Here is a 26,571-nt window from a genome sequence, read left to right as displayed (position 1 = left end):
TAGCAGGTGAGCAGTAGGTAGAGTAGTGGATAGAGCCACTACCTTGCAATCAAAAGACTAATTTTCATATCACTCCTACTGTAGTATCCTTGAGCAAATTATTTATTCTGAAGTGATACACTAAGAATACCCTGCATTATGAGTAAATCATTGTAGCTTTCTATATCCACACCTTGTAAATCGCTTTAGAGAAAACTGTTAGCTGACCCAGGGGGGTGTGGTGGTACAGCAGGTTTGGCCTGCTCCCAGTCTCTGGTGGGTCTGGGATTCGAGTCCTGCCTGGGGTGCCTTACGATGGACTGGCATCCCGTCCTGGTTGTGTCCCCTCCCCCTCTAGCTTTGCGCCCTGTGTTGCTGGGTTAGGCTCTGGTTTGCCGAGACCCCGCTCAGGACAAGTGGTTTCAGACAGTGTGTGTGTGTTAGCTGAACAAATAACAATTTTTGTCAGATCCGCTAATTTATATATGACAGTATTTCCTGCAACAGGGTGAGCTGAGCACTTTAACACTTTAATTACGGGATGTTCCTCTCAAAGTATGACCCAGGAAACATTCTCCTTACAGATCTGAAGAAGGTATATCATGGAGTGTGATGTTATTGATATATAAAAAACTGATCAGTAATTTGTACAATGTGTACAAATAAGCACAAAGTTGAAAATCCGAAGAATGAGGAAAAAAGACCGATCTTATTTTCCAGACAAAGAAGTGACATTTATTTTTTGTAATGTATGAGACCAGCATTCCAAGCAAAGAGCTTAACTTTCTATCCACCTTAAGACACTTGGTCCATATATTCATTTGCTGTCAGAACACTGTGATTTTAAAGGCCTTTTAGAATGTTCTGCTCACTTGAATGGCCAAAAAAGAGAAAGAAAAACAGGGCAGGCATTGTTTCCTGCTCATTCTTGCCTAAACTGTCAAACAGACCTGATGTTTGCATTAACAAGTTACACAAATGATAACATTGAATAGCTGCTGCTTCATAAAGTATGCTTGTAAGGATTGATAACTTTACATTGTGAAACCATTAGTAAATAAATGACATTTAAGTTACTGAATGCTCTGTGCTGTAGTGGGAAATTATGAGAAAGGTAACCTTGAGAAAATTAAACTTGAGCAAATTTTTACGTCCTTTTTTTACCAGTATAAATATATAACACAGAAAAACACGCATATATTCCATAGAGCAATATATGCCAGTGAAAAGTAAATTGTCTAGCTTAAAGTGCACTTAAACTGCAAAAAGGATATACAGTGCAGTTAATTATTTTGATATAGTATTGCACTTAAACTGCAATACTATATCAAAATAATTAACTGCACTGTATATCCTTTATGCAAATCATTATGATGTCACAGAAAATTGTATTTTTACCGTGACAGTGTATTTTGATGAGTTATCATGTATAATGTTGATTCTATTTTATTCAGCACTTTTTCTCTCTATAATACCCATAGGAATTTTTTATGTGATCTTTTCTAAAATTTTCAGTGAAATGTTAGGAAATGAGAGCTTTTGATAATTACCACCTTTGGTTAAAAAGTGGAATGAGTGATGTGGGTGCACATTAGCCCATGCTGTCAGGGGTTCCTGTTGATCATTAGTTCCCTCCCTCAGCATGAGTGTCTCAGTGACAGCAAAGCCGGCATTACTGTAGCTCCAGGTAGTCCCCACCTCCGTGGACACACTAAGCTCCGTTGCAGGCCAAGAGACTTCGCTCTGTGTCCAACTTTCTTGGCTCTGCCCTGGGACAGGCAGCAAGTTCAGACCAGGAAAAGAGTATGCTGACTCCAAGGAATGAGAGTGATCCATGAATCCTCTTACATAAACACAATTTGAGTTATATTATGATATGTTGTATGCAGCTTGATTTGCTTGTTTTCTGTCAGCCTAGGCTATGCTGAGTAAAATGGTAAATTCCTGCCAGGTTGACTCATTTGGGCAAACAGCATATGCATATAAGATGCTGCTCGGCTCACGCTGCAGCAGGAGGGAGACGAGATAAGTCGCATGACGCTTTTAATATGTTTGTATCTGTTTGGATTTTATTATATTAAGTAACACATTTAAACAGCAACACAACTTGTAACTGATTCCTTATTTCCAGCTGCCCTTGTCCTGCCTGTCCTCATCAGGTCTCTACCAAACTCATTTCATTTCGGTTTCTCATTAACCAGTTCACACTTGAGTAGGCTCTGCTGAAGAACTGCCACATGACAGGGGCTCACAAGTTATTTATCACACATCTTTATCACAAGTCTTGGATGAATTTGACATTTGTCTCATACTTTGTTGCCATTACACACACAGAGTCTCTTTGTATTTTCCCAGACACAAGAACAGTAGCATAAAACTTCACTTTCTGTATAACCAGCCTCTGGATGAAAACTGATGAAGAGTCCTTGCGCTTCATCCTAAAAGAACAAAAGAAGAAAGAGTATTAATCTGCTGTATAGCCTTAGTGTGGGAGGTGTGGTGACACAGCGGGTTTGGCCAGGTCCTGCTCCCTGGCAGGTCTGGGGTTCAAGTCCTGCTTAGGGTGCCTTGCGATGGACTGTTGTCCTGTCCAGGGTGCGTCCCCTCCCCTTCCAGCCTTACGCCCTGTGTTGCCAGGTTAGGTTCCTGTTCGGGACCAGGGATTTCAGCCAGTGTGTGTGTGTATAACCTTAGTATGTCCTTTTGTATGACAAAGTAACTGATTTCCAATCTGTTTATGCAATGGATTTTTAATTTAATGCTATAAAACATTAGATGGAGACTAGACAATGTTACCAGTATTGAATGTTTCACATCTTGGCTTCAAACATACCATTCTGGGTATACTAATTGTGATTTGATATATATCTGGATATGGAAAGAAAATGCCATTTGTGGATTTTATATATTACATTTTTAAACGTACTCTTTTGTTTCCATCAGTTTTTGTGTAAGCACTATGCTGAAGATATGACTTTTTTTTAGAACAAACGTAAATTCCATAGGTAAGAATCAAAGCTGAGTCATATGAGATCAGCCTAACCCCTTATACACTGTTGACATTTCTAGAGCAAAAGTCTGGTAGTGATTTGCAGAGGTCATAAGAAAATAATCACCTATTAATCATTGCCTGGATAACTTCAAGATAAACAGGTCAAAGTAATGATTAAGCTAAAGCTGGCATGGTGCTGGCTACGTACACCTCTGCCAAAGCATGTTGAAAAAGGTACGTTTGTACTGGTGCATAGGAGCAGGTATAACTGTTTTAGGGTGACGACCTTTGACTTGTAATGTGTGAACGCAGTAATTCCAGAAGGTTCAGCAAGACTTTTAGGCACGTTTAAAAGCCCAGAGCCACACAGACATTCGACTGGAGCAACTGCAATAAAGCACACCTGGTGACAGGTATTAAGCGCAGCCATGCAGGTAGAGTGGGAGGTATGTTGAGTGCCCAGCCTGGAAAAAGGAGAAGAAACTCAGGTCATTTCCAGCCTGGGGATAAAGATAAAGTAAACTAAGTGTAATGTTACAAGCTGTAACTTATCAGAGCAATGTCTTTTTTACTTTGGAAGGGAACAGTTAAAAAAGAAAAACATCGGTGAATCAGTGAACGTCGGTGCATCAAGTTGAAAGTAATAAACTAGGTTTACTTAAGAGTCACACATCTGCAGCCATGTCGCTTTCTCTTAATGTAATGCACAAATTTGTATTTTTGCTTTGGAGAAAAGCATCTGCTAGATGAATAAATATAAATGTAAATACCAAAAAAAATTACAACAAAACCATTAAGCTTGTTGTTCTGGCCCAAAAGACAGAAACTCGCTAGTGTTGCCCAGGAATGTCATATTACTAAGTTTAAACACATTACTTCTGATTTTTTAGTTTGAAATTACTCTTTTTCAAACATAATAGATGTTAGCATAATTATCATGTATTTGCTTTGTATATGTCATTTCTGTAGGCAGCTAATATGAGTGCTAGCAAAATGGCAGTATCAGAGAGAAAAGCTGTGCTGGAATAATCATGTGTTTCTTAAAGATCTGTGTTGTGAAACGTGTGTTTGTTTACTCTGAGTTGTATGTTGCTTTGGAGAAAAAGGTCTGGCAAATGTGTAAATGTAAGTGGCTAGCACAATACAGTTGCTTTCATCTGACAGCAAAAATCTTTGCCAGATTTTTCGGTTAAATTGTTGCAATGACAGCTTTTCAACAGCAAAAAAATATATATCTTATTACTAGGCCTACTGCTTCATTAGTCCTTAGCAGCCAGTGGTTTCTAACTGATCTTTGGAAATGTTAAACATGTTCAGATCATTCATTCGCTTTTTACATGCATGGCTTTTGAGATGTTTTTGCGTTAACTATTTCAAAATATCATTTCACTATTGTCCAAAAGTCCTGTCTTCCAGCACAAGTTCAGTTTTTGTGTATTTGTCATAGCAGAACCAAGAAATCTAAAATATATTTGGCAAATTACAAAGGCAGATGAAGATCCAACGATGTCCTGTTGGAATGTTTTAAATTCCTTACTTTGCTGTATTTAGAACACCGACTCCATCATCACCTATAAAGGTTAGTAGTCAGATAAACAATTGCAATGGGTCTCTTAATCAAAAACTAATTGTAACAGATATTCAGGGAGTGCTGACATTCTGACTGCCTGGACTGGTGTCAGTGGTCCTGGGCTAAAGATAACATTAAACACAACACCAGTCTGACACACTAGACTGGCCAGAGGTGCTAAGTAATACATGTGGCTACAAAGGCCTGGCCTCCCTGGACCAGAGATAAGTTTACTGCAGAATGTCAAGATGTGTCAGTTAGCAACACAAAAGAACTCCAAAACAAACATAAAAAGCTTGTCATTAGGACAGGATGAAATGCGCTAAGAAGTTTTTGGGAAGCAATTTTGATTGTCTCAGCCATAGTCTTGTCTTTGTCATGGGTTCACACAACACTCTCTCAATACACTTTATTGCTCATTAGCAGCCTGCAGGTACCTCTTGGTAAAACTTAATCCTTACATTTGAATACAATGACAATAGCATTAGAATATTGTAGAATGGGTCTTTCCTATTAAAATGAATAAAGTGTCCTGTACCCATAAATAGAAGTTAACATCCTTACATCCGGATGGGTGGTAGCCAATGGGTTTCCTCAACTGATTAATTCTCACATTAATTTCTTCCAATGTGTGAAGTATAACTATAACCCTGCTCTTCTACAAAGGTGTAGCCAAAGGTTTCTTTCTAAAATGTATGAATAATATCATTACGAAGAAATGTCACTCTTGTCAAACCATTAATGGGAGTTTTTCTCTGGGAATTGGGGCTAAGTGATGGTTCCACTTAGGGAACAAAGTAACTGTCCATCTTCATAACGGAGCTCTCCATCAAAGAGTAATGAATCCATTCCATCTGACTGGCTCTGATTAAACACAGGCAATGGATATCCCCTCAGTGAACACCGCAAAGCCTGTCTGGTGTCAGCCTCACACCTGCAAATATCAGCTTCTTCTTCTCTGGAGTCAAACCCACACATCTGGTTTGGTGTCCAAGCCTGGATTCCAAATTTCAGTGTGTCTTTTGAAAATTATCAAACATCTCAGCAGCATTTGATTTGAATTATCTAACTCATTTTCGCTGGGGAGGTCATGTGGGAGAACCTACAGGTCACACAGTGTTATAGCTGAGGGCATTTACTTTATTCCTTCACTTTTCTGGCAGACGTGTTGTTTTAGAGCAATGTGGCCATGCAGGGTATGTTTTTCCTTGAAGTCCTAGACCTCTGGTTGTCTTCATGCTTGAAGGCTTCTGAATGCATGCAAGTACACGTGGGTGTTTGTGCGGCAGTATACCAGAGAAAAATGTTCCATACTTCCAAGGTTCATAATCTTCTTTTACTTTCCCCAGTGATCTGCTAAACAATACAATGAAACTTAATACATGCAAAGTTCTGCAAAGACTTCGACAGTTAAGTATCCTCTCTGTTAAGTTCCATTTGAAGAATTAAGACATCTGTACAAATAAACTCGCTACATATGCATTTGATGTAGTGAGACTAATATACATACATTTCAACTCTTGATAATACAGCAAACTAACACTTCTGCAGCAAAAAGAAGAAAAATGTTATTGATAGCAAGAAATTCTACAGAAGTGCACAGACTATTCAAAATTTTACAATATAGGGATACATTCTACTGTTGGTATGCTAACATATGATTAATTTGATTCATTTAAATATGGTTATTCCAACTCATTAAGTGCATAATAAGAGCCTGGAATTCAGTTCAGGTTGCATTAGGTTAGACCAGATCAAGCTAACCATATATATTCTGGGATGAAGTATTTGTAACAATTCATGTCATGGAGTTGCAGAACAAAGGAATGAAGGGCAAATTAATGCTCACTGACAAGAGCCTTGCCTGTAATAAAAATGTCATTCAGCTTACCGGTTTAAAGTATTACTGCATGTTGAAATGATTCCTGTGGAACACACAAACGTTAAAAAAAAAAAAAAAACTCTTTCTATAGCAGCAGCACAACCTTAGTAATGGTTGTTTTGATTTAAGTTTTCATGGGCCAAATTTCCATTTACATAACAGACAAATATTCCAATTCTGATAATAGCTCTGACCTGATGTTTAATCTATGTACCTGAAGCTAAAGGTTAATAGTTCCACGAATCTTCAGTGAATATTTTTATTCGTCTACTAGATCAATTGTCATAATGTTAAAATATTTCTAAAATATATTAATCCAGAAAAGCTACAAAAAAGTATTGTTTTACACCACGAACTTTATTAGAAATTGTCCGACTGCTCCCCTCCATTATTTCCACAAATTTTAGTCTTTTAACATGTTCTTCTGGACATCTTCTTCCATCAAACTAATGAAACATAAAACAAGCATAAAACATGAACATATGGTTAACAAATCATTGTTTTATATACTTAAATTATATAATTTATAAATAATGAATTTATATATACACACACACACACTCTAATGTAAATGGTAGCACATGATATTTAACCCATTTAGTCATTTATATCATCATGGGTACACTGGAAAAGGTGAATTTTTCAAGACACAGTTTTGTGCAAGTATGACATAAAGTTCAATTAGTGGCTCACATTATACTTATGAACAGACCACTGTGTCACAAATAAACAAATATGTAAAAATGTGAATGATATTTTGTCATTGTGGTATATTTATTTGAACCTGTATACATTTGTTTTTTTATCAGTATACTTTATCTGTATCTATGTTGTGACCCACTTCATGTTAACTCATAAGAATTCCCAAAACCGTTTCTCTGCAGTCGCAGCTGGACTGTTTTATGAAAACCCATATTTTCTGTTTGGAACCACCAAGCTTATAACAACCAAATACCAACTTTTTACATTCCTGTTTTACTGTTAAACAGTTCTCTATTTATTGGTTTAAAAATATGTGCTCGCATACACCACAAAGCAATATAGGCTTACAGTCTATTGTACTGCGAACAATGACAAAAGAAAATCCAGGTCTTCTGCATTTTATTCAGGTCTTTTTGGTATAAATATCAGTCCTTTGTCAGGCTTGCAGGCCTTCCTGTATCATCACTTGTTCACCGTGGTACAGTGGGATGAGCAGAGAGCATCTGATTTCAGACACTGTAGATTCAGACAAATGGCACAGATCTCGCAGAGCCTTTGTTCAAGGCAGGACAAAGTGTGGATCCAAACCTGAGAATGTCTGTGTTGCTGGGCTCCCGAGAAGAATGCAGGATGCATCAAGTTTCCCAAACTGTTATATTACAATTTGTCTTGTTTTATGGTATCTATGACAGCTGGAATTTATCTGCTTAACCTTTTAAACACCACAAAGGCACTAAAGAACATAATCCCACCCCCTTTATACAAATGTTTTTACACATTGTCATAAACTGAAAATGTTCCTTTATTTTAAATAATGATAAATGGTCATGTGTAATCTATGATGAATTTATGTTTTTTTTTTTTTGCCTGTGTTTTAATAGGTATATTTTTTCTATTACGACATCTAGAATTATATTAATATAGACTGAAATATATATCTGTTATTGATATTGTGCATCAAACTGTCACAGACAGAAAAAAAAATTACAGCCAAATAATTTCTGTATAATTAGTTATTTAGAAAACGACTGGCATTTGAAAGTTTCATAAATATGTATGTGTTAAATTTTCCGAAACCTTTGTGTTTTCACACTTGTTCACTGACCATGTACTAGTACATGCACACACAACTCGTCATCTGGCAGACAGGACAATTGGTTCATTCATCAATGCTCTTGATGGATCCCAAGCCCCGGGTTGCTGCAGGGCATTCAGATAAATATCAGAAGATTATTAGGCGTGCACATTCTTAACATGGCTGACCTGTGACATCTCAGTGATGAGCAGGGAGCCTGTCATTAATGTACAACATACCTCTGTCTTGCCCTTTTCTATTCCAATAACTTATTATTATTTATTATTACCCTAATAATGTGAAAAAGTCAATCAGAGGGACCAAGAAGAAGCAGGGGGTAGGCCTTCAGCAGAAGCAGTAAGGAATGAACTTCATGGCAGAAGCAGTGAATTAAAATCCCTAAATCAGCTCCGTTCCACTAAAATACAGCGTGTTTTTATATCGACATATGTTAAGGCCGTAACAGACCCACCTTTGCTTTTATGTATTTCACAGACACTTTTCTCCAACTCAGAACTGTGCGCATTCCACTGCATATAGCTGTCAAAAGAAGCATATTTCCTCTGTTTTATTGCATGGAAATTTTTGCACTGAAAACAGCAGTGAGTCCACTTTATTTTCATTTTTGAAAATAATGCACTTTTAACACCAAGTTCTGAGTTCAGCAGCACTTTAAAATAGCAACTCTCATCGTGCTGCATCGCTAACGTACTCCAATTACGTAATTAAAAATGCCGCGCAAGAGCAATAGCTTTAACTTGTGGCTCAACTGTAAATTATACTGCGCATTCCCCCTCCTTTATTTTTAAGGAAAAAAGCTTAGTAATAGTCTACGGACAAAAACGATAGGCTTCCTTTTACTCCCAGTCAGTTAAATTAATAAAATGACCCCTATTTTTGCTTTATAAGTATGTAACATAATATTTTAAGGAAATGGTTTCTACTGTGGCCCATTGTCACCATCTTGAGCTTCACGGGAAGCGGCGCTGGGCTCTTTGTCCTGTATCAGCTCACACCAGCGCGCTGTCTGGCCCGAGTTCACACTGGCACACAATGGCCACAGACACACGGTAACGAACAAAGCAGATCTGTTTATTTGGTGCTGTTTGACCTAGACATGAAGAGCATGCTACCAATATCTGACTTCAGTGCAAGAGAGAGTGCTTCAGGACATACTGGCGTTGTGCTTTAGGAATTATGCAGACAAATCAGAGCCTCTGGTATTACAATAATTAGTTACATAATTATGGCAGTAATACACACCTGCAGCTGTTTAAAAACTATTTCTTGCTTTATTAACAAAGAAGGAAGCAGTACCATCATCAGTTGTCTATTTAAAATGCTAATTCTCACATTTCACTCTCACTTACCTCTGACTTGAACTCTGACATTGCATTGATTTGTGAAATAAGTGCAATTTCATTGAACTACATCTATCACTAAAAAGGAAGTAGTTCGCAAAAAGACGTAGTTAAACGTGGTATTATTAGCACCGGGGACACGTTTGCACAAGGTGATTTCAAGTCGCAACTGCTCTAAAGTCTGCAACCAGAGACTCCAGTTTCCATCTCTCTGACGTGTTCCGGTTATGCTCATTTCCATCGTTTTCCCATTTACGGTGTTTGTTAACAGCACAACTGTACAGACTGCTAAAAGAAAAGGGACAAATAATTTAACACTTACTAAAAGTCTCTGAATTTTGTGACTAGATACCGACCTCAACCACCACATAAACATGATGATCTTTTTTTCAAACAAAAACTAAATGGACCAAATAAGGTGGAAATATATTTTCTAATATGTACGTCACACATAAAGCCAGCTTTGAGAGTGGATACTACCTAGTATGGTATAGAGAAGAAATAATTATAAAAGGTTATTATGTTATATGAACATTGTTCATATAACACAATAACCCTTTATAATTATTTGTTCTCCGGGACTGAATAAACTCTCTTAACTGATTGCTCCACTTTAATGAAAGCTGTATGCAATTTTATTCACATTAAGACTCACCTTCAGGGATGGAAGTTGACTGTCATTCTGCAGTTAGCAGACATTTGTTTTAAGGAAATTTGTTATATTGCACTGCTGGGGATCTATGAAGTGGAGGTAAATAAAATATCCTAACCATCTAAAAGAAGCCCTGTGGAGGTAAATAAAATGTTTCCCCAGGGTAGTCTTACAGTATATTTTAAGATACATAAGGGAATAGAAAACTGAGGACCAGTTTCACTGAGGACCAAATCACCAACCTTAAGCGGCCAAAAAGAAGTCTCGTGGCTAGAGCGCTATCATACCAGCCAGCTCACAAAGTCAGCACAGAGACCATCGTATTTTATATAAAAGTTACACAATAAACTAAGCTAAAACTATCACCTAATTTTTCCCATACGACACATTGAAAATGGAAAAACTTCTCCATTTAGCAGAGATTCACTAAACAGACCGGTTGTAGGAATGAATCTGATTCCCTAATGGGAAAGGGGTACTGACCTGAGCTCACTAAACACATGCGCACACGCACACACACACTATCTGAAGCCGCTTGTCCCAAGTGGGGTCACAGCAAACTGGAGCCTAACCCGGCAACACGGGGCGTAGGGCTGGAGGGGAAGGGGACACACCCAGGACGGGACACCAGTCCATCACAAGGCACCCCAAGCAGGACTTGACCTCCAGACCCACCAGAGAGCAGGACCTGGTCAAACCCGTTGCGCCACCACACCCCCTCCTCATTAAATGTCCTAAGCTAAATGAGGTGACCAAACATGTGCAAGAGAATAATGCACAGGGCTGCCTATCCTGAGAGTGTTACTCTGATAACACTGCCATTTAGTGTTTTTAGCTTTAGTGAACTTTACAGCGGAGTGTGTGTCACATAAACTGTATTTTAACACTGTGTTGTTGCATTGCATTGAATCACATTGGATTGTTCAAGCAGCACCGTAACCGCATTGTCAATTAATGTATCATATGGTGTATTTTAACACTGTTAAGCCTCCTGTTGACTGATACGGTTTATCATCCTAGATTAGAGAGCCACCGAAGTTGTGTATTTTCTGATGTAACACATTTGGCCATATGCGATGGCCATACTCCCAGACACCGAAACATGTCTGTTAGATAAAAAGTTTTAACAGATGTCTTGTCTTAAATCTAGAGTGAAAGCAGTAAACAAACATTTTACCGTCATCTCAATTTTTAGAGGCCTAAGAGAGGTGGAATTTCATACATGAATGCAAGAAATGAGTGTCTCAGATAACCATTAATTTAGTTTTTCAGAATAAAGTTGAAAGGTTGTGACCATAAATGAAAGGCAACAGAATTTGACACAAACTTCTTTTAATAATGTTTAGCAAAAATCTGATGCCATAGTACTTTAGTGGCTCACAGATGTGGATATGGTTTGTGATACTGCAAATAAGTCATCTAACCCTAATAATAAGCAACCTATAGGTTGTAGCCAAAATTTGAAATCAGTCCAAATACTGAGCAACCAACAGAAAACTGGTACACATTCAGTATCAAAAATGTAAAGCCATCAGATATTAATGTCTGATGAGCCACAGTATTTTCTTTTTCAGAGCCATGTCAAAATAGCAAAATTGATTTTATTCTGCAGGTATATACAGCAGGCAGCAAAGAAATTAGACATAAACTTACAACCAAAAGGTTTTCAGCCAAAACCAAACTCCTTGCAAATGCCTTAATACCTTTGAGAGGGGTACTATTATTAAAAATAGGGTATACACTGTCAGTCCTTCAAAATACATGTCAGCTAAGCAATGTTTTAATAATGATTTTCTTTCAGCTCAAAGAAAGATGAAGGAAAGAAAAATGGAAACAAAAAGTGTTCTTGCAGTTATTTTAGGCTTCAGTCACTTCAAGCCTAAAAGCATCATTATAAAAGATCCACAGTAAAGCTATAAAGCTTTAAATACAGTACTCTTTCTGGTATCATGAAGCCCCTAAAGCAGGATCGGGTGAGAATGAGCCTCATAAGTAGTCGATGATGATGATTTCACCTACAAGGATACGGCATGAGCTGCACTCGCATGCTGGGTTTAAAAACATCTCTAACTAAGTTGTTGAAATGGCTTTTGTCTTGTTAAATCCCTTGGAAAATATGCACTCGATACTAGGCACTGAGGCACTGATTGCAGTACCAGGTGTGGGAAGATATTGCAAAACGTTATTGCAAAAATACAATCACTGACAGCGTACATCTCCCAGCACCATACCATGTGCTCACATTTATTTATTACCCAAAGAACATATGTCTTTGTTGCATACTATTTTAGGTTGCTTTCCATTTATAGCTGAAATTTCCAAATGAATGAAGTAATACAAAAAATATTACGAAACATTATCTGAAATGATAAAGATACTGAATATTTGTAACAAACAACATTTCATATGTTCTGTTTCCTGTGTTCGGCATTATTCACTTAGTTCATTTCTTTATATTTAATACTCGTTTTTTTGCGGAGGAGGAATTTATTCATTTTTTAATCTGATAAAGCTATTTTAAGTATGATTTTTGTTCGTATTTTGGTTTTGATTTGTATATCGGTTTGACTTCTGTCCATATTACACCCAAGTTTATCAGAACTGTCTGTTGATTTCATTCTATTGCTTGTACACAGTTATTCCTCCCAGCAAAACAAACATTATCTGGAATAAAATAAGCATGTTTCTGAAAGTGTAAAAGTGACACACTTAAGAAAAGGTACTGAACGGTCATTTATTTTCAACTGAAAAACCCAGCTTACACACTTTGACTAAAAGGGAGGGATACACCTCTGTACATACAGCCAGTTCTGTCACACAGCAGGTCACGACACCCTGATATTACTCAGAAATACACACACACACACACACATTTTCAGAGCCGCTTGTCCCATACGGGGTCACGGGGGAACCGGAGCCTACCCGGTAACACAGGGCGTAAGGCCAGAGGGGGAGGGGACACACGCAGGACGGGACGCCAGTCCGTCGCAAGGTACCCCAAGCGGGACTCGAACCCCAGACCCACCGGACAGCAGGACTGTGGTCCAACCCACTGCGCCACCGCACCCCCACTCCCTACTCAGAAACAACCGAAGCACAAACTTTTAGCATTTACTTTTTCAGTTAAATTACAGATACATATGCATGATGGCAAAATTTCCTGAAGATATTACACACACACACACACACACACACACACACTGTCTGAAAACGCTTGTCCCAGGCAGGGTCGTGATGAACCACAGCCTAATCCAGCAACACAAGGCGCAAGGCTGCAGGGGGGAGGAGACACACCCAGGACGGGACGCCAGTCCATCGCAAGGCACCCCAAGCAGGACTCGAACTCCAGACCCACCAGAGAGCAGGACCTGGCCAAACCTGCTGCGCCACCGTGTACCCCCCAACATATTAATGCATAGATAAAATAAAGAAATAACAGTAGTGGAATAATCATCAGTAAAGTTAATAAGCAGCAAGTGTAACATTTCAGATCACTAACTACTATCATGTAGAATACCAGCGTTCCTACAATCAGTTCTACACCATGGCTCAGAATAAAGGAAAGAAACACACAGCATTTAAAGAAGTGACGGATTGAGGTGGGATGAATTAAAGTGAGCCCACCTCCTTCCCGCAGTGTCACAACTCAATCGAAATACTTTAAAACTTGGGAGAAAATGCAGGAAAACTATGAAAGCAAACAAGTCCTACAGTTCTTCAAGGACACGCTGGTGGATTCACTTTCACCATATCCGTGCTCATTTAACGACTTTACCACCATACAGTCAGCTTCCTTACGTCCCATAAAAACACATTCTCATGTTCAGGAAAGGTTTTTCAATGTTCTGAAAAAGTATGGAATATTTGAATATTTAACAAATTTCTTGGATATAATGAATCCAGACCTAAACTTCTTGACATTAAAAGCTAAGTAAAATCTAGCAGACATGCTAGCACACCTGTAAAAATTACCATAAATAAAGTAGTACCTTAATGTCACGGCAATTTAGTAATGTGGCACCTATGATATATCGTGAAATGCTGTCCTGGGGCTGTATTGAGGGTAAAGTAATGTTGAACAAATTACAGCATATTTGGGCATAAAGCCAGAGAGCTTTCTGGAATGAATCTACTATTCAATTTGCATCTACTGGTTATCAAGGATCCATTAGATCAAGGACCACAGGTTTCATCAGCCTGTATTAGGAACTCTGTGATACTCATAATAATTATTATGAACCCATGTTGTGAAATATTTCCACAAGTGTCACACATTCACACACTACAGGCAAATCAGCCACAAACTCACCTGAAACGTGTGTTTGGAGTGTGAACGGAAACCTGAGTACCTGAATTCTGTGCTATTTTCAAAAATCAAAAACCTATTCTAAAAACTAAATATCAGTTGTAAAACTTCAGAAGCAAAATGTTAACATACAAAAAGTGTATGAACTTCACTCTTGGACCAATGTTTAGTTCCCAACTCTCAATTAAATTTTTTTCTATGCTGTGCTATGATGACCAACCACCTATCCCAAGAAGCATGCAGCAAAAAGCAGGATATGCCTTGAAGGAAATGCCAGACTTCTGGAGGGCACCCAACCACCTTCCCACACACACACACACACACACACACACACACACACACACACACACACACACACACACACACACAAACCATTGCTGACTGGCCTGAGCAACCTGCGGTCAGCAATTAATATGAACAGCTTCTCTTTGATTACGAGAAGAAATGAGTAGTGAAAGGAAATCCACACAAATATGTGGAGAACATTTCAACTCCAAACAAAGCTGGGCTCAGACTACAAGCCAAAAAGCTACAAGCGCCTCCAAATACTCCCAACAGAGCCAGTTTGCCACACAGTCTCACACCAAGGACCTGCTAGGCTGAAAAATCCATGCAGTTGTGTCTTAAGCACTGTCCACCTGGTTATTAGATGAACATCCACTAAATATGATTACAGAGAATTAATTGGGTTATTATTCTGACATAAAAAATAAACTGTAATTTTATGTTGAAAAGATTGAAAATAGTCATACAAATTAAATATACGGTACACATATCCTGAATATAATAAATTTATAAGATTCTTAGATTAACTATACATTTCATATTCTCTACTGACATATTCTAACTGTATTTGCAGTTCATTTCAATAATAAGGCGTGTTCTTGTACAAATATGCTGAAAAATATATGCTGTATATAGAAAAGCAAAAGCATTGCAGTAGTGATAAAAACGGGTTATACAGGAAACTAACAAGTAATAGCTTTTTTAGCTTTGAAGGTACGAGTCACTTTTTCCAGCGTATTTTCTTCTTCTTCTTGCTCTTGTGACTTGCCAGCTTGTGCCCATCTCTTCACGGGTTAATGTTCATTTTAGTCAGGGCCTTCCTAGTCTTTCTGACAGAACAATGTAGTAAAATGGGTTGCGTAAATTTCAAGACTCTGAATGTTCACATCGTACAATCAGTGAAACTAAAAAGAGTGACGTCACAACCTTGGGGCAATTCCACCACTGGATCTTCTAGTTACGTGCTGCACAGTGGGCTGTGTGCTGGTTAACAACGCAGGGTTAATGTCCTAGAACGAACTTTGCTCTTTAACCCTTGAAAAAAAGTGCTTAAAATGAAACGCCACTCTACAATATTTAGTTTTACACAGGCTGACAATGTATACCCCACTCGTTTAAAGTTCAGCTAAATTAATAACGGTAAATATTATGATATGGAACAATAACAATCTACAGTGTATTAATTTATATCCCCATATTCCAAAGGAAACGTACACATACGGAGCACACAGACTCTGACTTTGCACGGATAAAGCTTCACGACGGCAAAGCAGCGATTTAGGATATTAGCGACATTCTGAACACGGAATTTGCACAAGTTGTTAGTGTTTATTTGTGTTTGATATGTGATTAGTATGGCGAAATCCAGCTCGCTCATCCTGATCAAGAGAGATCCTGGTTGTTAGGTCACGATTAATTGTGTGTGGAGTCTCACTGAATTCTGTTTGCAGATCTTACAAGATCACAGTATGGATAGTGCTTCAGGGACAAGAAATAAATGGTTGTTTCTCTAAAGCACATTCAAAGAGCTTTTCAATGGATTATGAAATAGGTAATAATGTTGGAACTAGCTTCAGTTTTATAGTAGCTAATCCAACTACCAAAGTTAACTAGTGCCCAGCATGGATCTGGGAAAGGTAAATGACAAAAACACTGCACATGACACCTAAAAAAAGCTTAGTGTAATCACCAGAAGAACCCTTACTAAGACATTGTATAATCCAGCCAATCAAATGTGTGTAGATTATATATGTAGTATGTCTATACAATATAAAATGCAATGAAGGCTACACAGTAAAGATGTTTTGTTCTGAATTACAAACTGATTTGCACCAATTAATAGAATGAAATCGGTACAGCATGTTTCAAAAACACTGGTCAACATGTATGATGGTGATAAATTGACTTGCTTTTAACTGCTCCGTGTTTTATTTGTAAGTTATTCACATAATTAACACCACGAAAATAGTGAAATACTGTGCATACACATAAGAACCATAATGCTTTAGAAGAATGTTTAAAATGCTGTGCTAGTCTAGAGTTATCGAGAGTTCTCCTACCCTTTAACATACATCATACAGACGATGCAATTTGGGGGGAAAAAAAATTAAAGATACTATTAAGTTGTATTTTTTTTTTTATCGGTTAATGATCTTTCTTATTAAAGCATATGTCTATATATATTCTGGGAATACCAATATACAGTGCCAACGTAACGTCAATGCATTTGGTGCAGCCTTTTTAGCATCAATTGAGGCAGAAAACATGTTGCCCACGTTTTCATGGTCGAGAAACTCCATTGAAAGGCACTGACCTGAAAAGACAATGCAAGACAATAAAAATAGATTTAAACTACCCTTCTTGGCTGTTTTAGCTTCAGAACTAACAAAGACTAGATGTCCTCGCCTTCGTAGAAATCCTCAAGCAGGTTTAATACTTAACACTGCTGCAAAAAACCTGAATATTAATTTATCCAAGTCAAGGGGGGGGGGGGGGGGTCATGAAATCCACATGGAGGGGGAAGATGCGCAATAAATACAGTGATGCGAATTGTTGGATCAGCCAGAAGCAGCGCAGGAGAAAAGGAGCATAGTAGAGAAACAGACAGGTGTCTCCTCTTTCACACCACCCTCCCTCCCAGACTCCTGGTATTGACAAAGCCCACACAAGGCAGCTGTGAAATTACCCTCAATGGGACACAAAATCATCCTCTGGCATTTTTAATTCCCTACAGAGACTTGGTGGGTCTCCATAATGTGAAGCCCACACCATGCACAGGCATACCACACATACCAACCATCTCCACCCCCAACATCACAACAACACCTTTTGTCGCTTGCTAATGATGATCACTGAGCTGTTACTGAGGTGTTACTGAGCCATAGATTTATACACAGCAGAAATCAAATCTCGTGGCAGAAGATCTGTGTGTCACATTTTTACACAAAGCTCGCTCGGCGGGTGTGTGTTTATTACCGCAGCAGCTTTTTTTTTTTTTCACTTCAACCCCCCATTTCATCTCGATTCTGCTATTCATGCTTATTATAATATTATTTACAAGACATGCCACTGATCTTAAGTTAGTCCCGCTGCACCCACATGAATGAATGGTGCACCATGCGCATACATACCTTGGAAGAAAGCTCAGGGAAACACATGGCAGATCCGCAGTGACACACACCAATACTTAGTTACTCGAGCGTCAGGTTCTGGAAAAAAAAATAAAGCCAGAGAATGACAGGATCCAGCGGAGCCCTTAGGCTTAGCATATGCAAATACAATAAAAAAAAACACTGTATATCCCAGTACTGTTGAGAAAAAAAAATAACGCGGGGAGCCACAAACGTAGTTCAGCAACGTCTAACTCAATTAGAGAGGAAGCCCTAAAGCGTTAATGAGATTAAAGTGGGCGCTGCGGACTCCGGCGCTGCTGCGACGAGAGACGCGCGTTCTTGCCGGCGCCGCTTCCCTATTTGAGCTGCGTGTGACGGTGCGGGGCGTCCGCCCGCTAGGGGGCAGCAGTATACTGCAGCAGTGCGCTACAGCACATCTCTCTCGGCCGCGCGCTCCCTCTCGGCTCGTGTACATGATCAAGTGGAGCAAACTAACACCCGCGAGTGTTTTTTTTTTTTTTTTTCTCCCTTCCTCGAGTAGCCCAAGCCAGAGACTTGCGCTCACTGGAAACCACAGACACCCTTGGGGAATGGCTTGGCCCTTCCTCAGCTGTCCTCACCGTATAGCCGATCGCCTGGAGCAGCAGCCAGGCTGCCGCACGTGAGCACGCACGAGGAAGACAAAGTGGAGGATATGAATATGCTGGACTCCGCGCATTGCAGAAAGTATGATGGATTCGCGTTTTGCATACAAAGAAAATGGTGCTGTTCTGGGTTTTAAAGTAGTGCTTCGTTAAGGGCTGTCACTCTGCAGTGTGGTGGTGGTGTCTGGTTCGAACCCCACTCCTGCTGCAGTACCGTGATCAAGGTACTTTAGCCTGAATGGACACACAGTAAAATCACCCCGCTGTATCATCACTGTAACGTTCATTTTCAAGCAATGCAAGTTGCTTTGGACGGAAATGTCAGCTAAATAATGAAAAATAACCAAATTAAATGTACTAGTCTTAACAGACCCAGAATTAGACGGCTGTGCGAGTGTGCTTTTTGAGTTTCTTCTGAATCATTGATTGTTGCCAGCTTTATACTGCATTTTATTACACTAATGTCAACAAATGTTCAGTGCAGATTTCTGGTATGTTTGTTAATCATTATTTCCCACTGTGTGAAATATGAATACTCTGAGAAAATATCTTAAACCTTCTGTGTGTTTTTCTCCAAAATGTCTTAAACCTTCTGGGTGATTTTCTCCTGCTGTAGGCCCACTTACAGGCAGCTCAGGTTGTTGAACTGCATACCAACTTTAGCCCAACATTTGCTCAATAAAACCTTTTAAATATTAAGGTGAGGTTTTAGAACAAAACTTTCTGCGGTCATTAAGTGCCTTAAAAGAAACGCCTGACCCATCACAATGTTTTCAAGTTATTAAGTTACTTTAAATTCATATAAACTTGGTTGATATACATATTAAAAAATAATTTTATAATCTGTCTTAAATTCTGAGCTTTAGTTCCTATTAAAATGTAACTATAGAATACATAACGACTCCCACATGGACGTGACAGTTGTAAATACTATTGCAATGCAAACACTAATAAAATTTTGCATCTAAATTATCAGTGCTACACTTGATTTAATCATGAGGCCCTTTTTGGGATCAATCCTTTTTTCAAATTTGCATCAAACCAAATTTTAAGTGAGAGTTTAAGTTTGTATGATATGCGTATTACTTTTTGTTAACCCTGCTTGTACTTATAGACTTCGATTTTTAGTGATAAAACATAACAGGGCGTCAGCATAAACGTTGCAGATTTTATTTCCACAGTAAAGACGCGTGAAAGCCAGTATGTTTTCATGTGATAGTGCATTAACACTTCTCTCTTTAAGACCATGCGGGTGATCCTCCGCCATTCCCTCGATTTCCCGAAGCGAAAAGTAGCTCGGCACGAAGTAGCCAATAGGCTTCCGGGGGCGGTCCGTGAGCTCTGACCAGTCAAACACAGCCGCTCTCCATATATGGCAGCTCATCTCCATGGTAACGTGTGCTAAGTTGCAGCAGTCGTGTCAAAGTTCACTATATAGAGAGCTGGGCGAGCTGATCAGAGGGAAAGCACACTGCCAGTCCAGCTCCAGCAAAGCGCAATCACTCTCTAACCTCCAACTTTTTCCACATATCTCATCACTTTGACTCGATATTATTTTCTTATCATTTCGAAGGAGGTTCTGCACAGTTGAGATTTTTTTTTGAAAGCATTACGTTTGCCTGCCAGAGAGTTGACTTTACACTTGACTTCAGCGTCGACACCGTGATGCTATTCTCGCATAAAAGAAAAAAGGAAGATTCGGCGATATTTTTATTAATTGAGTGATTTTTTTTTTTTCCAAGACTTCCGCGGGAACTTAAAATTGCTTGGTGTTGGTATAAACAAGAGCTTGCTTTCCGCATTGTTCCTTTTGCTTGTGTATACTGTTAAAGTACCATTCAAGTACCATCGATCGATTTCATTCGCGTTCATCATCCTGCTTGATTATAACTATATTGTGTTTTTTTTCATTGATGGCTTTCCTGAATGGCTGACTGCAGGCGCATTTGGACTTGGCCTCTCAGTCATCGCACAACGTTTAACACATAAGCGTTGTCTGCCCACCTAAATATAGATATCAAATATCTATGTTTTAATTTTTTTTTTCTCTCCACGCTTTAACGGACATCGGACCCCGGCATATAACGCGTGCTTTTCCGATCATCTTTACTTGCTGAGACCAGCGTGCTCCAGTGTGCCCAAGCTGTATCCGAAGCACTACAAATACCGAAAGACGGAAGATAAAAAGAAAGTTCTCTAACGCTGGTCCATAGATATGGCAATGGCAGTGTGGAGAGGCTCCCAGGACGATGTGGCCGACACCCACGGCGCCCTCTCTTCGCAGACCACCCCAGGAGGACCTCTGTCCCTACCAGCTCCTCAGCCAGGCCAGCTGAACCTGGCCGCCTCTCAGGTCGCCCCTCCGACCCCGCAGACCCCCGTCCAGGGCGGACCCCCGAGCGCCACGGCGCAGTCCACGCCGACGAACCACAGCGCGCAGAGCCAGACGGCGGAGAAGCAGCAGCCGCAGCACATCGAGTGCGTGGTGTGCGGGGACAAGTCGAGCGGCAAGCACTACGGCCAGTTCACTTGCGAGGGCTGCAAGAGCTTCTTCAAGCGCAGCGTCCGCAGGAACCTCACTTACACATGTCGGGCCAACAGGAACTGTCCCATCGACCAGCACCACCGCAATCAGTGTCAGCACTGCCGCTTGAAAAAATGCCTCAAAGTGGGCATGAGGCGAGAAGGTACTGCGCTGCTTTCGATCGATACGTTGGTTTGATTCAAGCTTCGTGCTGGATCGATCCACACCCTTGCTCTCGATTCCCCTCTCAGCCAGGATGCCCGGCGTCAGGAACACCCCCCAAAAATCGCTCCCAATCTCCTTCTCCGCGCTGGGCTTCGGCAGACGCTCGTCCTTCTGCCCTTTAAAACTGTGTGCAGCATGATCATGTCACGTCCTTAGGCTTTTCGCATGCGTATCATTGTGATTTTCAAGTACGGTTCTGAGGCTTGTAGTGTAACGGCTGCCTATTGTGGTTTCGACTGTGCTTCACGTGGAAACTGGGTCCCTAAGTATTTTTGTATTTGGAGAGTCCGATTATTACTTATGATATAAGACGCATAAATTTGGCCTGAAGATGGTCCGCAACGCAAACTGGTTGCGCGGTAATATATTACCACAAATATATGTATGTATGAGCATTGATTTGAAAGCGTCTTTGAAGCAGAAGGCGGGCTATGATTTTAATTTCTACAAAGAGGAATGTGTCAGTAGAATAGCTAGCTAACTGGGTTAAGGGTTATCCTGCTAAGGCCGCTTTGTGTCTGCCTTCTTTCCATGGGTCGCAGTCAAATCACTTCCAAATGTGGGCTACTGCGCCAACACTTTCTCATTGCTTAAAAATTAACAAATCGATTCTGAATGATCACTTTGATCATGACGGTCCTTTCCGGGGTGTATGGTGCACCTACAACTGTCTCCGACAAGAGCGGGATTGAAGCGATTTAAAGTGATGTTTTCGCTCAGACGTAAAGGTGTATGTTGGTATAAAAGAGTAAAATGCAATCATCTCTCTGTGTGAGTGTGTCTGTGGGTAAGATAATGATGGTGTGTGTGTGTGTTGACATTTTTTAAGTTTTTTGTTTTTTTTTTGATACAGTAGTATGTGAAATACAAACATCAATATCTACAGTTTCTCTTTTTATTACAGCAGTTCAAAGAGGTCGGATGCCTCCCACACAACCACACCATGGTCAGTTTGCCTTGACAAATGGAGATCCTCTACACTGCCATTCTTACTTGTCCGGATATATCTCTCTTCTTCTGAGAGCGGAACCCTACCCAACATCTCGATATGGTAGTCAATGTATGCAGCCCAATAACATCATGGGCATTGAGAACATTTGCGAACTTGCAGCCAGGATGCTGTTTAGTGCCGTGGAGTGGGCCAGGAATATCCCCTTCTTCCCAGACCTCCAGATTACGGACCAGGTGGCACTTCTGAGGTTGACCTGGAGTGAGTTGTTTGTGCTCAACGCTGCACAATGTTCCATGCCACTTCATGTGGCTCCTCTGTTGGCAGCAGCTGGCCTTCACGCCTCCCCAATGTCTGCAGATAGAGTTGTTGCCTTCATGGACCACATTAGGATCTTCCAAGAACAAGTGGAAAAGCTGAAAGCTTTACACGTTGACTCTGCTGAATACAGTTGCTTAAAGGCCATAGTTCTTTTCACCTCAGGTAAGCAAATAATGTTCTTAATTATCAAACCAGTTTGTTCCTGCAATTGCATTATAGAAATATACATTTTTTTTATGATTTGGACATGCATACAGGTTTTGTTTGCGTGTTTGTACATGCTTGTATGTACCTGCACAGAATGCATATTTGCGTTTTTACATTTTTTTCCAGTAAACATAATTTTTAAATGTATCCCATTTATATAATTTAGATGTGTCAAAGTTAAAAGGTGAAGGTGAAAAAAAGAAACTAGTGAGAATTAAATTATTTAAAAAAAGATGTGGAATGGCTGGATTTGGTATTAATTGGACACATCCACAGATCAGGTCATTACAAATACTTCACCTAACTCGACATCAGTTAAAATATATTAATTTTTGCATAGTCTCCCTAATAATTTGACTTTGACAAATACTACTGTAATATTAACGTTTAAACAAGACCATTTAACTTTAAATTACTTTGTCTTGCTCTTTCTGTACATTTAAATTTTTTAGTTATTGGAATGTTTAACATGTCAAATATAAATGATTCCATGTTCTCAGTTCAGGCCAAGACAATTTTTTTTTAGTCCCTACAGTAAGATGATGCCCTATTGTGCAAATTATAGTTAAACCATATTTCAATCTTGGTTAGGATTTTAAATGTAAATACCAGCACAGTATCGAGTCTTCAAAACGGGAAAGAGGAAATGTTGTTCTTTAGAAAGACAGAATCCTTTACAGTTCCTGCCAAGATGGTCTTGTGGTCCGCGATGTTCTCAAGACATTTTTCCAGGGTCAGGTTATGACCACAAACATCCTTTAGAACTTACTATTTACTGAAATGTAGTAATAAGTTACATAGTATATTGTCTGCTGCACAAATGATAAAAATGGTATGTAATGGTATGGATTCATAATGGTATAGTGGTATATGAATTATAAGAAACACGAAGAATAGATTATTTATTATTGTCTGACATCCGTCTCGTTATTTCTTTTGTCTATTTTCCATTCCATGATGTAGTCTTTCGTGGGATGTGTGCTTCTTTGAAATAATGGCCAAGTCAGCGGGGACATTGACAAATGTGCTGAAGGCTGCTTTAACTGCCTTCACAGCCACATTGTCTTGGTGAAGTATCGCACACACGCTGTAGATGAAGAGGAGAAATCATGTCTTGTTCCGACGGCCATATTTATAGGCGATTAGAGCCATTTTTATGGACGCCGCAACGCCTCTTGGCGTCCGCAGTAACGATCGTTTCTCTTTCGCTTAATAAAGCCTTCAAACAATTCCCGGTCTCACGATTTCATGCTATTTTAATTGTGAGCAGTCAACTTGCGTCTTTATTTAGTATTTGTGTAATGAAGACGGATGCTCGTGTGGACGTGGAGCGCTGAATATATAACATAAATATATAATTAATATATGTGGGTCTCCTGATTGAAATCAAACCGTCCTCAACTGTACAATAATAATCATGCGAGCGATGATCCTTTTTCCATCCGTACGTAGACGATACCGCGTTGTCTCGCGCTCCTCCGCCGTCATAATCACTGTATAAAACGAATATATGTTTGAGGAAAAAAAAACAAACGAGCAAACTTGTAAATGTCACACGCGGTTACAAAGAGGGCGTTTCTTGTATTCCTGAAAGTGATCCAAGTGTGTAGCGAGTGCCCGGGCTGCTCTTGCTGCGAGTTGTCCGGCTCTCCGTAGCCACAACTTGGACGCTGCTGCGGTAGCCCTTCCCGAGTGTGTGTGCGTGCGTGCGTGTGTGTGTGTGTGTGTGTGTGTGTGTGTGTGTGTACACGCGCTGTCAACGAGCTGTGCAGGTGTGTCTGATGCGATGCCTTATTGTGTGTGTCGTGCCCTGTGCCCTGTGCCCTGTGCCGCTCGCAGACGCCTGCGGTCTGTCGGACGTGGCCCATGTGGAGAGCCTGCAGGAGAAGTCCCAGTGCGCCCTCGAGGAGTACGTGAGGAGCCAGTACCCGAACCAGCCCACCCGCTTCGGCAAACTCTTGCTGCGCCTGCCCTCCCTCCGCACAGTCTCCTCTTCCGTCATAGAGCAATTATTTTTCGTCCGTTTGGTAGGTAAAACCCCAATCGAAACCCTCATCAGGGACATGTTGCTGTCGGGAAGCAGTTTTAACTGGCCTTACATGCCCATTCAATAAACTAGCGAAGGAAACAAAGAGGACACAGACACTACAGTATACACTGCTTCTTTTTTAGAAAGGAAAAACGCCTGTTACACAAATGTACTTTATTCCCACGAAAGACTCTTTTTCTTCTTCTTCTGCTTCTTCTTCTTCCTCTTCTTCTTCTTCCTGAAATGACTGTGAATTTAAAAAAAAAAAAAAAAAAAAAAAAAAAAAAAAAAACAGAGACAGTATATGAACTTTTACAATCTCCCTTGCTCTGAACAACTCGCAACTTTTTTTTTTTTGTTTTGTTTTGTTTGGTTTCAAAGCTACTTTTCTGAGGGGTTGACGTTTTGGGAAAATAAAAATATAAAGTGCATTTAAAAAGGAAAGAAAAAAAAAAAAGAATTTGGTAACATTTAGGAGAAGAGTGTAAAAATAGTGAGATATCTTTTCCAAGTACTCAAGTCCTGTGTCCATGTATCTTTAGCTGTTTTTTGTATTTATTCTCTTCTCTGGTTCCAAACCAGCTTATGTAATTCTGTAGTATACAATTTTAATATTACCATGGCATCTTATGAAACAGTAAATAATGTAAAGAGTATGTTCTTCGAGAATTAAAACTAAATACATGGCAATATAATGGAACCATTATAGAATGCAAAATGCTGCAGGTGCACTTACCGTACTGGTGACCTACGGTTTTCTTCGCTGGATTGAAATCAGCTCTGATTTTCTGTTTGTGCTCAAGAAAAGTACATAGGCCCACTTTATTTTATTGTGTGTGAATATAAATAATCAATTAGCTGTTGATGTCCCTGTTTAGAGCCCAAGGTCCTACAGTTAATTTAAATGAACTCTTTTCTTTTAGACCAGAACTTGTCAACTTGATATAAATGCTCATTTATACTATACTTTCAGTATGCATTTGTAATGGATGGTGGCTCTTCAAGTTAGAGTGTTGTTGCAGTTAAGGAGATTTGTGTTTATTTGTCACTGTTAACCAGACTTGTTATTTATGTATCAGTAGGAAACATGTACAGTTAGTATGTGTAAAATCCATTGAAATAAGAACAAAGTTTGGAAGTGAAATTGGAACAACAGCTTTGTTTTACGAGTTTATGTTAGTCATATCTTCCATATCTATAGGGCGTTTGGCTGCCATAATTGTTAAAATATTAAGCTATTTGATCATGTCATAGAAGAGGGTTCAGTGGTCACTTTAAGTTTGATGTCAGAGCAAAAATATTTTTTCAGACAGTATTATCTCACCTAAAAATTTACAAATGTAGTACATTTACAAATTCCCAATACATGTAAAGCATTAAGTGCCTGTGAAGTGGGGAAATCACTAATTTATTTATATTGTTATTTAAGTGTTAAAAACCTTGGGGACACTGTAATGTCTGAAACATCAGTCTTATTTTGTATTTCACATGCAAAATACAAGCATTAGAAGCAGTATTGTAAATATAGGTCAATTCCTTTCAATGAGTTTCTTTTATACAAAGTATATGTAATTAAGAAAATCTGTGTTTGCCATTTTTTGGTAATTCAAAATGTCTACAAATTGAGTACCAAGACTTAGCTAGTAGCAATGAAAGTTCAGTTTCAATGCATAAACATATTAAAATGGTTTTTTTTTTTTTTTTTGTTCCTTCAAATGTATTTAGACTGTGAATGCATGGCCACAGGTCACTAGC

General features: G+C 39.4%; 1 protein-coding gene and 1 long non-coding RNA gene across 4 annotated transcripts; one reads left to right on the top strand and one right to left on the bottom strand.

Annotated features, from left to right (window-relative positions):
- Nucleotides 1–2,112: 2,112 nt before the first annotated feature.
- Nucleotides 2,113–18,266, bottom strand: LOC108940819 (uncharacterized). The gene is made up of 3 exons (XR_001966593.2): nt 17,936–18,266; nt 3,375–3,435; nt 2,113–2,417 (listed from the first exon to the last, which is right to left on the bottom strand). It is a non-coding gene; the product is annotated as an uncharacterized LOC108940819 (long non-coding RNA).
- A 257-nt stretch (nt 18,267–18,523) lies between these two features.
- Nucleotides 18,524–25,016, top strand: nr2f2 (nuclear receptor subfamily 2, group F, member 2). Of its 3 annotated transcripts, none has more exons than XM_018764036.2 (3): nt 18,524–18,643; nt 22,215–22,742; nt 24,627–25,016. In XM_018764036.2, the coding sequence occupies exons 2-3, from the start codon at nt 22,232–22,234 to the stop codon at nt 24,899–24,901; spliced, it is 786 nt and encodes a 261-aa protein (XP_018619552.1). In that variant the 5' UTR covers nt 18,524–18,643; nt 22,215–22,231; the 3' UTR covers nt 24,902–25,016. The 3 variants fall into 3 exon arrangements, with proteins under 3 accessions (XP_018619552.1, XP_018619551.2, XP_018619549.2); XM_018764035.2 differs by lacking the exon at nt 18,524–18,643 and adding an exon at nt 20,011–21,248 and having other exon boundaries at nt 22,218–22,742; XM_018764033.2 differs by lacking the exon at nt 18,524–18,643 and adding an exon at nt 20,011–21,248.
- The last annotated feature ends 1,555 nt before the right edge of the window (nt 25,017–26,571 follow it).

The sequence above is a fragment of the Scleropages formosus genome, chromosome 11 (genome assembly GCF_900964775.1).
Source record: "Scleropages formosus chromosome 11, fSclFor1.1, whole genome shotgun sequence".
Lineage (NCBI taxonomy): Eukaryota > Metazoa > Chordata > Actinopteri > Osteoglossiformes > Osteoglossidae > Scleropages > Scleropages formosus.
Note: the sequence above shows the minus strand (reverse complement) of the source record. Positions and strands in the feature narration are given on the sequence as shown.